At 29.4% G+C, this 14692-nt stretch overlaps 2 protein-coding genes across 2 annotated transcripts in view; one reads left to right on the top strand and one right to left on the bottom strand.

Moving 5' to 3' along the window:
- The first annotated feature begins 2413 nt into the window (after positions 1-2413).
- Positions 2414-3896, top strand: LOC105627740 (cytochrome c oxidase subunit 5A, mitochondrial). Its single transcript, XM_012209020.1, has 2 exons — positions 2414-2612; positions 3455-3896. The coding sequence occupies exons 1-2, from the start codon at positions 2414-2416 to the stop codon at positions 3703-3705; spliced, it is 450 nt and encodes a 149-aa protein (XP_012064410.1). The 3' UTR covers positions 3706-3896.
- A 3183-nt stretch (positions 3897-7079) lies between these two features.
- The window catches only part of LOC105627739 (DNA-binding protein P3A2), a 9123-nt gene continuing 1510 nt past the window's right edge, over positions 7080-14692 (bottom strand). Inside the window, exons 2-7 of the mRNA XM_012209019.1 lie at positions 12647-12771; positions 11452-11877; positions 10816-11127; positions 9916-10056; positions 9107-9254; positions 7080-7408 (exon numbers count right to left, since the gene is read on the bottom strand). Coding sequence (XP_012064409.1) covers positions 7080-7408; positions 9107-9254; positions 9916-10056; positions 10816-11127; positions 11452-11877; positions 12647-12771 — 1481 coding nt within the window. The remainder of the gene's footprint in view (positions 7409-9106; positions 9255-9915; positions 10057-10815; positions 11128-11451; positions 11878-12646; positions 12772-14692) is intronic.

The raw sequence follows: 14692 nt of genomic DNA, 5'->3' as shown, positions 1-14692 counted from the left end.
ATTTGAAGTGATGGAGATATTTTAAATTCTAAATAATTACCTGAAATGATATTTGTCCAAATTGTAACTACACAGTTACTATATAATCACAAGTTTTTAGCTTTTTAAGTTTTTCCTATTAAGGCTGCATTCCGTTTCATGTATGATGCGTATTCTGCATTATTTAGCCTTGTGATGATAACAAGGATAAATGATGCATCATGCGCATCATGCGTGAAACGGAACGCAGCCTAATCCTTTTCGAGCTGAGCAAATAAAAGACACATATTTGAGGTTAAACTTTAATACATATGCTGTTGCCGTTATTCTTTTTCATGCGCAGCAAATGCAAAAGCAATTGAAAAATTGCATCACGTGACATTTTTGCTATTGCAACGTGCTGCGCATGAAAAAACATCTTAATGGCACTTAAATTATGGACTCTGCTTTCGGTATTAGTGCCACTAAAAATGTAGCCGCTAATGATGCGCAAGCAAATCTACGCGGTTGAAATCAGGATCTTGTCCTTACTATTACTGACAAGATACTATTAAAGACCATCAATCTTGGATAAAATTTCAGCGCAATATACAAAGAACTCTAAGGGCCTGGAGGTAATTGAAGAACGCTAATTATCGACAATTGATATAAATTTGCTATTATAAATATTTGGCTCATACATTATTAGGTATAATAAAAAGAAATTCATTATTTTTACATGAAATTGAATGGAAAATTAAAATTAAATGCATTGATGATTTTTTATTACATAAATGTTCCATAAATAAATATACATACTTGTAAAATTATAATATCCATATGTTGCAGAAAAATTATAATTTTTTCTCTGCAATTATTATTTCTGTTGATCAACTTTGACGATAACACTGAAATCATAATTTTAAAGAAAAATTAAGTATTATTAGTTCTAAATGCATAAATACGTCTACAAAAGTAATAAATCATAAAATTAGTACAATATTATCAGTTTTTAATTCTTAATCACTTCAACATTCACAAGAACGTTGAACTCCGATAAGGATATTGGTTTTTAATAATATTTCGTCGGTGTTACTGTATATCCATGGAGTAATAAGGGGTTTCGCACAATAAAAGAAACAAGGAACAAAGAATAAAAATTTCAATCTATCAGAAACTGTATTCCACAATACATGATTTCTAGATTGAAATTTTTTATTCGCTGTTCTTTTTATTGTATAAAGTCCTAAAGAAGGAGACCAAACTCAAGAGGTCGGTCACGAAAAAAGTTAGCTCGAAACACGGTATAGGAAAAGCCATAGAAAATTCGACAGATATGATTTTAGTGCCATCATGCCTTACGGGAAAAGTTAGAAGTATTGACACATGATCGCAAGTATCGCAAGTCACATATGTATCTACCCATATATCTACATGCATACATACATACATTCGTGTGACTGTGATTACGTGATAGTCATATATACTTCTAACTTTTCCCGCTTTTACTTTTAAGGTTTTGAGCCAACTTTTTTCGTAATCGGCCACTTGAGTTTGATCTTCTTATTAAGCGGGAAGCACATTCTTGTGTAACGCATAAAAGATGAGGCATAAAAAAATGAACAGAGTCCTTTATTTCCTTTCTTTCCATAAAATAAAGGATTCTGATTGGTTTATTTTCTTATGCTTCATGTGTTAGAGGCTCCGCACAATAAAAGGAACAAGGAACAGAAAACTGAGAATAAGAATTTCAACCTAATCCTGCACACAGAATGCGGCAATACTTGCCGCGCGACAGAAATTGGCGTGATAGCCAATCAATCTTGCTTGCTCGGAAATAATATTATAGTTACATAATTTCCACCGCGCAACAAAAATTGAACTCAATCCAACTTTTGCCGCGCGGCGGAAGTAATACATCATTTCTAAAAGTTTGCATGGTGAGGCCGACTTAAGAACACATACCCGTAATCATAGTCAGATCTTGTACTTAAGCTTCCTTAAATTTATCTTTAGATGCAGCCAATAAAATAATTCATAGAGCTTGACTATGAATACGGGCAATAGAATTATTAGTTAGTGACGATAACTTCCGCCGCGCGGCAAACTTTACCGCGTTCTGTATACAGGAATAAGAAAAACAGACCTGAGATTGAAAGTTGAAAACTGCAAATTATAGAGTAGAATTCGATCAATTGGAACAGAACTAATTAAAATAATAATTAATTAAAAGATTAAAATTATAGTTATCTGATTAATCCGAATCTTAAAATACGCGCCGTTATCACTCGTAATCGGAAGCAGCAGATCACGTCATCTAGTGAAACTTGCCGCAAACTGCAAGCAATTCGACTAATTTGGACGATCGACTTCCGTCGTGGTCGATTTACGCAACAGACAGATAATCAGTCTGCTCATATAAGCGTTTTTCGTGCGAGATTTTCAGCGAGAAGAAATGTTGCGCGTCGTAGCGACACGCGTGGCTTCAGCAGCGCGCACCGCGATTATGCCGCAGATCTCCATCGTCGGCACGCAATGCATCAGAGCTACTCATAGTGAGACCGACGACGAATTCGATCAACGATACGTGAATTTTTTCAACCGCAATGATATCGATCACTGGGAGATCCGAAAAGCCATGAACGATCTGGCTGGTAAGCTCGCGTTAATTTAATTGCCTCTGTTGACAAATGATCTAAATCTTAGACTATTGAAACATGACACCTCATACTGATGATGATTCTCTTATTGCAATTTTTATCTATCCGTCGTAGACACGAGAAGTAGTGAAGTAAAACGCGGCTGTTCTTTTCAGATTGCATTTTATTTTGTATTGTGTTTGCCTAAACAATGTTCTGGTACATACCATCGAATATTTCTTTAGTCACAACTTCTATTAAAGTCTTATTAAAAACTTCTATTATAAAACTTGTATTAAAAAGTAAATAGGAAGATATCTTATTTGGTCTGAGCTAGATCTTAATACTTAATAATATTTTAGTATTTAGTGAATTTATATACAGAATTGAATGTGTGTATAATTTCATACTGAAATATTAAGTATTAAGATCTAACTCCAGATCAAATAAGGTATTTTCCTACTTATTGTATCATTTATATATCAGTCTAATGTCATTGATTATTGCTTATGTTTAAGTCCTTTAAACTTCTATTACAATTTCTTTGGAAGTTATACTTAAGGAACAACTTTTCCATCTATGTATTTGCCTTTCCGAGATTCATATTGCTATGAATGTTTTATTTTTAATCATTAATTCAAAAAGAAAATAGATTTTCTTGAATTATCATTTAAATTTACATTTGAAAAATCAGACATTGATTCTATTATAAAACAGAAAGAAGCTATTTATTTTTATCATGCAAGTATTTTTTTAATCAGGTAATTGCAAAGACTATCTTTATTTTATATTGACTTATTATAAATGCACATCCATGTATCAATTGTAAAATAACAAATTCATTTTGTTTTGTTTAGGTATGGATCTTGTGCCAGAACCAAAGATCATATGCGCAGCATTGAAAGCTTGCCGAAGGTTAAATGATTTTGCTCTCGCCGTAAGGTTCATAGAGTGTATAAGAGATAAAGGTGGCCCACATGCTGCTCAAATCTATCCTTACATTCTTCAAGAAATCAGACCCATCTTGGACGATCTAGGTATCAGTACGCCCGAGGAGTTAGGATATGATAAGCCAGAATTAGCTTATCCAGAAATACATGAAATGTAATGGACTAAAAATATACTGTATAAGTCCTAGTATTTATATATTCGTAACTGCTCCCTCAGATGCAAACATTGAGAATAATTTGTTAGTTAAATTGAATTAGACATGTATGCATTCCCAGCAGCATTGTTGAATAAATAACCACAATTGTAATTAATGTCTGTTAATAAAAAATCAAAACTTAATATTATATATAAGATATGCCAAAATTTTGAGATTTAATTTTAAAGATATATAAAGACTGTTGAATCTTAATCTTTTTTTTTCTTTGTGTTTCATGTCCATAATATGAACAATTGAAATATATATAATAATAATAATATATAGCACAATTGTATTAATTACTTTTAATTTCGCATAATTGCAATAGACGTATGGAGGCAAAAACTACACGTGACAACTTATTTACACATTATATGATGGAGAAATTGGGAGATATACATCAGCAGTCATATACACATATGTCTATAATTATCTAAAGTCGTAATACATATTTTTTTCTTGCTTTTCAAATGACATCCAACTTAATTTATGCTTGGTATGTGCTTTGTTACAAACAACGGAGGGAAAATATAATATGTTTATCTTACATATGAGTACTGATATATTACATCATTAATGCAGTTTTGCCCTGAATATTTAAAAAAAACGCAACAATTATTATCTAGTCATTATGATACGCTTTTAATAGTATTTACCACTAATTTCAACTACTTTTCCCTATAATGTTATAAAAATCTCTTTAATATTATTACACATGATTTCAAGGGCAATTTGTTGTTTCAATATTACGATCTTTGGAATCAAGTATTGCTTTGCAATACGTATAACATGCTATGCATTATCCAATTTACAATTGAATAACTACAACTGAATGATATCATTTTAATCATTCTACATGTAACGTAGATATGTAATATAATATGTAATGTAGATTATACAAAAAAAAGATAAGAGAATAGAAGTGTACAGTTAAAAAAGTAGTCATTTCCGATAATCCGAAAGATAATCCTACAATTTGTCACCGCAACATTGAAACAAGATTGCACGCAAAAAATACACTTTTCGTCACTTTAAATATATTATATAAAAATGGGAGCGATGATTTTAAATACCACGACACAGTTCAACTATTTAGTGTAAAATAGAATCGATTATTTTTGATTACCTTCAAGTGGAATGAAGGACAGTATATATGTGTGTATGTGTGTTGTGAATCCTGGTTTTTACAATCGCATATCCTCCTCTTTCGAAAATCAATTTACATACATTGTAATTCTATATTTTTCGAAATCAAGAACACATAAAAGTAATCTTTTGTACAAATATAATCAGATTTTTTCCTCGTTGATGAAAATCAAATAATGACTTGTTATTGATTGATTATGCTAATCAAAGCAAATATATAGTGCAATATAATTCTCATAAAATATGATTATGGACACACGCCTTTCGTTGGTGTGTATTAAAACTGCAAACTGTCTGTATATTATTATGCTTTCTTAGTTATGAAAAAACATACATCTTACTTTCTATTTGTACCCGTCAGAAATGCTTAACTCTTTTTTTTTCATTATTTCTACTATCGCGATCCTTTATGTATTATATATATAATAGCCTGTTTTTGGCATATCTTGACTATTTAGAAGAAATTCCAAGATGTCAAATTCCAAGTGGTCAAGAAATGCTCATGAGAAACGTCCATGTCTGTATTATATATACTGTTACATATGATAAGAAAGTCATCTTGATAATTTTTTTACGATTCGATCAGACTGAACTTCGAGCTCAAATATTTGACCATGCAATTTATTTGACTCTATGTATGAGCCTTGTTTATTAATTATTTGATATAGAGGACCCTCCAATAACTTTGACCTTGACATATGTATGGCTCCGAGTGACAAATGGACAAATTTTAGCCGTTGCTCATTGTTCCTAAAAAAGTTACTAACAAAAAAAGTTCATCAATAAAATCTAACTTTTAGATTTTACACACGATTGCGCTCTGATGAAACAAATGCTTTAACAGCGCAAAATATTTTCTTATATAATTTCTTATATAATTTTTCTTGTATGATTTTGTTGCCTCATCGATTTCGACAATAATTCCTTTTCCATCAATTTAATTTTGTTTGTTAACTATTGATTCATGAGTTAAGAAGCCAGATTATTTTGTAATTAAATATTTATTAAAATAGAGAATTTTTAAATAAGTATAAGTTTTCTGTTTCAAACATATAAATATTTTACTTCAAAAACACAAATTTTCTGCTTTACAAATAATTGACATTGTTCTCGATTTATGTAGTTTTATCAAGTTATTAAATTATATAAATTACCTCTCTGTAAAAGTTAATCCAGTCAATTGCTGTGTGTGATGATATATTTGGTTTTTTTTTAGAAATGTCTGTGTACAAATTTTTTGCGTTAAAACCACATTTTTTTTAATGAACTTTTTTTGTTAACGACTTTTTAACAAACAATGAGCTAAAATTTATTTATTACCTTAACAACATATGTCAAGATCAAGGTCATTAAGATCCCTTATAACTAAATAATTACTCCTTATTTTTGTCCATAAAAATACATTTTTTTTATAGAAGGTCAATTAGGAATATAAAAAAAAATTGTTTTTCTTGTTTTTACTTTTAAGGATCTGTAGGGAAGATTTGTGTGTCTTCATTAAATTTAAAAAAAGATCATCCTGTGCCGTTAACAAAAAACTGAATAAATTATTTCTGCTATTACTGTGGAAATAATCGAGCTTCATGATAGATTAATTTATGAAATTAAGTATAAACATTTTCATATAAATTGTTTCCATAGAAATTTTCTGTAGAAAATATTAACAAATTAATAAAAGAATAAGTCTTTGGTGTGTATTCCTATGTATCAACCTGGCTACAAGACTAGAAAATATGTGCTTAACTCACGCAGTACTGGAAAATACACAAGTATCGGTGATTTATGATTTTCCAGTAAACGGTGCGATAGATAATTATCTTCGAAAACAGACGCATTCACCTGGTACGACAATAGACCTCTTTGAAAATTAATACTATATCCGAAAAATTGGATTGCAAATGAATACTCTCAAGCGTCTATGATGTATCTTGAGTACAAATATGACTAATCTTAATTCGATCAATTTCACACTCATTCATTCTTATTTTCAAATACAACCGCTGTTCAATGACGCAATCAGTAAGATACGTTACACAGAACAGTGACTCAAAGAGAAAAAGAAAACACAACACCAATCGTTACTAATTCTTTCATACATTTATCCCTTCCGTATATCACCGTGATACACTGATAGCATGTACAGATAGTACGGAGCGATTCTTTTAGATTAACTAGATTACACTTAACGTTTATTCTGGGCTAGACACAGTTTGTTGTTGTTGACTGTCCTCGTCCTTAACCTCGGCCTGCATGGTCTTTGTCAGAACGTTGGCGTCTTTTAACGATATTACTTGAAGAACCTGATGTTCTCCAGCGGCATTTATCATCGTCATGGGGTGACCTTGTATAGTAACAGCCTCGATGGTAGTATCTCCATTTCCTGATTCGACCTTGGGTACTTGAACCATCGGCGTTACCACCTGCATCGTACCATCGCTCTGTATATTGGCCACCATAGTTTGATACATACTGGCAGACACTGGCACTGTGATCACTCCTGAGACTGATACAGGATATCCTGAAACAAACGTATAATAAGCGTTCCATGATCGACTCATAACGAGCCAATTGCGTTTGTATTGCAAACTAGAAGATGATAAAAGAAAATGGTAAACAAATATCTCAGATAAATTATACTCACAATGCGACAACGTCAAGAAGCTGTTTGCAAAGCGCTAAAACCGAACCAATACGGTCTGTGCACGATAAAAAGTGGTGTTGTTCTCACTACGCATTCTTCATTCGACAATTTTAATTTCTATTTAAATTTCTATCATAACAATCAATAACTACTAGTTTACGATACAAAAGAACATCCATTGGATTACTAATCCTTAATTTAACGCGTCTTTTATTTTTTCATAACTGGCATGACATGGTCTGTCAGATCACTGTAATTATTCACAAATGAAAAAAACAAAATTATTCATGTTATAGAGTGCAAGATAAATAGAGGATATTGGTTTCTGAAGGATAAGGAAAACAAAAGGAATGAAACAGAGATCTGCGAGATCGCTGTGTGCCAGTTGAAATCTGATAAAAACAAAATCGCATATTATATAAATATTGAACAATTTAAAGACGCAGAAATAGTACCATTTAATTAGTTAAAGGATGCGCTCAGAAAGAACAGATATACTTGTTATGATCCAATAATTCTTTGGTATGCCTCTTTAACTTAACGTAAAATCGATATTTATCTAAGAAAATTAAGGCGTTTATGAGGGATAGCGAGTGTTTAAGCCGTTTGCAGAAATAAAAATTTCAGATCACACAATTCACATGACACTTTCGAAAAACATATAATAAATGTTAGCACTAATATGTTACTTATTTCAAGCAGCTTAAACACAGGCTGCTAACACATAATGTATAAAAAATAATGGTACGTCAACAAAAAATACTCTATGTACAGCAAGTTTATTTCTTTTCGTTTAATTAAAGTCAGTAAACCAATCTTCAATAGAGTAAATATAATCGTTACAACAGTTTCTTCCGTCATCGTAATTGCGATAGCGGATTGTTTTAGCAATTGTTGAGTTAAAAATTTTAAGAATCCAATGGCAATATATTTCCTTTGCAGTCACTTGTACGTACATTTTTTGTTTGTTGTAAAAGTTTCTAGAAGTACTGCAATAATTCTTACATACAGATATTATAATAATAGAATACATAATAGTACTTTGTACACAAATACGTGTCACGTCCATGTAATCGCTGAACAATAATATCTACATGCATATTATATTATAAATAAATGCTGTTATCTTACTTAAAATTTTTCAAAATCAAAATAAAATAACAAATAGTAATGTATGAACATGTATAAACATGTATAAACATGTACTTTATACAATTTATACACATTTCGAAGTGCAAATATTTGCAATTAATACTTTTACACGATTCTCCGTGTTATACATTACATGTAAGCGCACCATGGATTCTCAAAGAACAAAGTTTCAAATTAAGCTGTGCATAGCTCCATTTATATAAAATTACTCTAGATCTCTATATATACAATACGAGGCAAATACATTAACTAGTCCAGATCCTACTTCGTAATACAAAGTAGTATAAACACATAGAGACATGATTCTTGATTGGAGCATAGCAGACAGCATGCAAAAAAAGATCCGGGACCAATAAAAAACGAGTCACTGTTCAAGTAGTTCCTGGCCGGCGACAGTGCAGAGCCTATAAAAAACTGTTTTACCGTGTCCGTCTTCCCCAGTAAGGATGATCTGGCCATCTTGACCTAACGTCGCTTCTGTGACAGTGTTCAAATCGACAGCCACACTAGCACCTTCTGTGCTACCGGCTACTTCCGCTAGTGCCTGAACATCTCCTTGACTCGTATGAATCTGAATGCAATCAAAAATGATGTTATTGTACATGACTTGTATTATACAATATCATATTGGATAAATTTAACAATTTTCCTTTTCTATTTTTTTTTAAATATTAAGACTATTATCACATTTAGTATTATCTGTAGTATAGGTTCGGTGATTTTTTATTATTATTATAATCTGATATTTTGTTAATATCTATTTAATTTCTATTTATTATTATATATTCTTTCTTTAAACTGAAAATGATCTAAAAGTATAAAAGACGTAACATTTCTTTTATAAACATTAATCTTTATATGATATTTATAACTTTGTTCATATATATATATACTTCTATCTTGTATTGATTTTACATCTACATATGTATGTGTATTAACCTTTAGTATTTCTATACGTATTATTTTGGTATGCGTATGCATAAATGATCAAATTCATGTGTCATTGTACATTTAATTGGATCAATTTAATTGGATTAATACACAGTATATTTAATATATATTTTATATGTGTATGTATATTGTAAAATAAATATTGTATTATATCAGATATCACATCGATTTCATTACGTGCCATTTTATAAAAAACGTTTACATTTTCAAAAAATTTTAAAAAAAAGATCTGTAAAGATTTTTTATTTTATTAAATCTTTATATTTTTTAAGAAAACTTACAGTAGCAACTCCTTGAACTTGAGCTGTTGTACCATCCGGCAATGTAATAATCGGTGTGCTAGGATCCACCTGTATGATAGAAACTGTTCCATCTGGATTGGTTATTGTCTGCAATACAGTTGTTGGATATTGGGCTGTCATCTGTTAAACAATTGTAAGTCAGAGATAAGTAAATTATGTACACATGACATCATGGCTGCATCTCAAAATTCCATGGACTGTCATTTTATGAAAATCTTAGAAAAATTAAAACAATAAAAAACAATAAAAAAAAAATAATATCAAAAGATAATCATAAAAAAATAATTATGATTTTTCAATTTCAAATTTTCAAACATTATCTTAAATTCTTGATAAAGTAGTTGTATTATAACTACATAGCATGTTATTTTGTGCTTAAAAATGACAGTAAATAATGCTCTTGAATGCAGCTCTAAATCGAGGAACATTGTTATGAGTTCTCTAACTAGAATTTTAATTTTTAAATGTAAATGACTTTGATTTTTTTATAAATGTTCCATTACTGAATACAGATTATACAAATCAATATATTTTAATATATATTCAATTCTAAAATCTAATATATATATAAAAAAAAATTTAACTCAAATAAGGGAAACCAAACACATCAGTAGAAATACGATTTTGTAAAAAATATTTCAGATTAAAATTTTAGATTCTTTTTTTTCTATATGATGGGGACTGTAAAAATAAATGAAAATCAGGCTTCTGAATATTGGAGAATTTGAAACAAGAAAAGAAAATTGTTAATATTTTTCTAATTATCAAAATAAAAAAAATTGTTTAGTAAATAGGGATTTAAAATTCATATTGTTTCATGTCATCCTAGATATGTTTAAAAAATTCTATTTTTTTTTCATAAACTCTATCCACTCCCACCTGAGTGGCAGTGGCAAGAGCTGTGGGAGACGCGGCAATGATTTGTGCTGGCGAAGAGTTTCCCTTAGATGAATCTGCGCTGTTGAGACGAACAACTCCCACCGTCTGTTGCTGTTGCGACTGTCCTCCTCCATTTTGTGTCTGGCTCGATGATGGATGCGATGAGGAATGAGGCGTCGCTTGTTGTATTAAATTAGACTTTTCGTCATCTTCGCTAAACGCCGGTAGAAGATCTTCTCTGCCATGATATTTGTAACAATTTATTACGATTTGCCGCAACGCATGAGTCCAGGAGATCTGTAATGGATTGCACTGTCCCAATTCATACGTTTAACATCTAATTAATAAATTCTTGGAATAGATTATTCGATCAAGTATGTATTCATTATATCTTTTATCAAATACATAGAACAGTAAAAGATAATTTATTTATTATACATATATGTTTTTTCAAAAATTTAATTTTTTTCTCTCTGTATTTTATATTTTTAATATTTTTAAATAATGAATTTTTAAATTTGTAATAATAATAATAATAAAACAAATGTACGACTATTTAAAAATATATTGGAAACAGAATAATATAATAAAGAAAAAATTAAAAATTAAAAATATTCGAATATCGAATTTACGTACTTTTTGTTTTTCGTCTTCCGTTCGCGCATCCATTCGGACATTAGCCCAAGGTAATTCCTTGGGCCACCAAGGAGGTCGCGTACTATCTCTTCCCCAGCCAGGTTTACCTCTGCCTGTAGAATACTTTAACATCAATGGGATGAACGCTCTAAGTTGTGCCTGTGTCATCTTCTCGACCGGAGTTGGTATACCATCGATTATAAGCGGTGGTAATTCGAATAATGACGGATCATCCTGCACGGGCGGCGGTGCTTGTTGCGCAAGTGCATTCTCCAGCTCTTCCATGATAACGGTCCTTAGATTTTTAACTACGTCCTCTAAGGGCTTTGCCCCAAAGACTTTGTAACTACTATTTGGTTTGCCTGGCGTAGCCACTAATACTACTGCTTGTTGTCCAACTCGGGTAGCAAATTCGTCAATAGTTTGCTGTAAACAGTTTGATAATGATATTGTAAAATTCTAAAATATACTACTGTGCTAGAATAAATATATATAAGTGGAAATACAAGAACGCAAGTAATAATGAAAATACGATATTGATAAATTATAAGAGAATTTAAATCAAAAGAATATAAAAAATACTTGTAAGAGCCAATACTAATAAAAATATCATGGATATATGCATGTCATTCACTACACACATCATTCATATCAATATGTGTATATCATGTTTATATACATATATATTTACATCACAGTCAAAGTTAACTCAGTAAATATATACACTTATTGTAGTCAATGTATACATTTACTAAAGTTAGCACTCTGTGACATAAATTGTTCTCGTATGACAATGAAAATGTATGTGTGATCTTCGATTTGGCTTATTATTCTTATAATACTAAAAATTGCATAAAATACGAAGCATAATAATCAAATTTGATAAGAACTGTCATACAGAATTGAGTATCAAAAAAACAAACATAAGATACAGATAATTTGAACTGTTCTTACTAAATTTGATTACTGCACTTCATTCATATTTATGTGACTTTTACTGTATTATTTATATTTTTATTGTATTTGAATTTTATATACTGAGGAAATTGTGGATCGAAATGTTTCCATAATTTTAATACGAGAATAAATTTATATATACACATGTCCTTCCAATGTTGGCTTTATAAATATTTTTAATATTCTTTTGATTTATATTCTTCAGAGCCTAAATTATTCCTGTAGGAGTTTTACTTACTCTAAGCTTTCTTAAAAGCCTGTTTTGTTGTCTCTTTCTGATACTGGGATTAGTTTCAAAACTGTGAGGTCGTTTTCGCTTCTTGGCTGACACAATGGCAGCTGCAGCAGCGACGCCTACAGGTCCTAAAGATTTTTTAATGCAAAAGAAATATTTCAATTGTTTCATAATATTTCTTGATATGCCAATATAAAGAATCAAAATAAAAAAAGTTTTATAAATATTTTCAAATTCTCATTAACATAAACGTTTATTTACAAAAAAAGAAAAAAGTGGAAAAATTCAATACTGAAATAAAAAGCAAAATAAGCTGATGAGAATAGCAATATTTAATGCACTAATTGACAGTATAACGAATCTATATTTATTGTTATTCTTATATGTATTTCGTTTATTTATTATTATTTTACATTACTGTGTGAATAACTTTTATACAAATTAAACAAATTTCGAACTTATAATTAGATTGACTTTAAATTAATTAACAATTAACATAAGATGTAAGAAGATAATGTAAATACTATATAATAATCTAAATACTAATAAACTATATTAATAAATACTAAATATTAATAAAATAATATAAAATTACAAACGTTTCGGCTTACAAAGCCTTCTTCAATGTAAAAATAATTAATTATTAAATTAATGAAATTAGCGTATATAATGAAATATATAATGAAATATAAAAAAAAATCATCAGTGGTAATGTGTCAATTCATATAAAATTCAAATATCAAAATGTATTAAGACAGTTACATAAAATAAGAAGAATGAAATACTTCGGTCAAAAGTAGACATGATATCCTTCAATAAAAATAATTTTACCAAATTCCTCGATTGAAAATGAGAATCCAATTTATCGAAGACTAGAATCAATCGATTAGAGAGTTCAATTGTTACGAATTATGATATTAATATTTTATTTATATTAATAAATATATTATATTAATAAATATTTTATTTTAAATATTTTATGACATTAATTTAAAGTCAGTCTAATTACAAGCTCGAAATAAGCCACGACTTTATTTAATTTGTTTTGAAAATATACGAGCATTTCACTAATTTTTATACAATTTGAATAATTATTTTTCAGTATATACCTCGTTTTCGACACATTGTTAGTTATCTTTGATATTCGATTAATACCCATTTCTACTAATATAGTTTAACTTTAATATCGGTTCTAAGAATTAGAAAAAGATAAAGAATTGAGACAAGATTAAAGTTATTCTACATTGATAGAAATGGACATAAGTTATAATTTTATTATTTGACACTTATTCTGACTATATTACTGTAGATTTATATATTTATATCGAACTTTTCTTTGTTTATACGCTCTTGCATTCTTCAGATAAATTATGTTTTGTTGATCATCGGATCAATTCAATTTATAATAATAAATTTGTGTTGCAAATTTAAATAAATCACAGACTATATATTTGCCTCGTCTTTAGTTTTCTTTACATTATTTTCTAACCACAGTGAAAAATTATATCTTTGGAATTGATAATCAATTGATAATTGATTAATGATCCATCTTCTATTCGAAAGTGAAATTAAATAGTATTAATTTTTATTTTCGATGAAAATGATTCCAGGCGTAACTGAAATCCAGGCGTAACCGACGGATTTAATTATGTTAAACTAAAATGTTATGCACATTACCAATTTGCGCACAATAGAAAACTAGTAATAAGTATTCGTGCCGCATTCTTATTATTCTATTTTGCTTTTCATTTTTCTTTATTTATATTTGATTTATTTATATAGCAAAAAATTCTATGACATTGGCATACCAAAAATGTAATTGTATTTTCAATACATACAAAACAAAGATGCGTAAGCAACAATGAAAATGAAATGTGATTAAAATCAAAATTTATTCAAAAAGTATAAACATAAATGATTGAATAATTATGATATTCATTGTGATATTACATTGACTCCTAAATAATCACATTAAATAAAAACTTTGGACTATATATATATATATATATATATATATATATATATATATATATATACACACTATATATA

The sequence above is a fragment of the Atta cephalotes genome, assembly GCF_000143395.1.
Source record: "Atta cephalotes unplaced genomic scaffold scaffold00010, whole genome shotgun sequence".
Taxonomy (NCBI): domain Eukaryota; kingdom Metazoa; phylum Arthropoda; class Insecta; order Hymenoptera; family Formicidae; genus Atta; species Atta cephalotes.
Note: the sequence above shows the minus strand (reverse complement) of the source record. Positions and strands in the feature narration are given on the sequence as shown.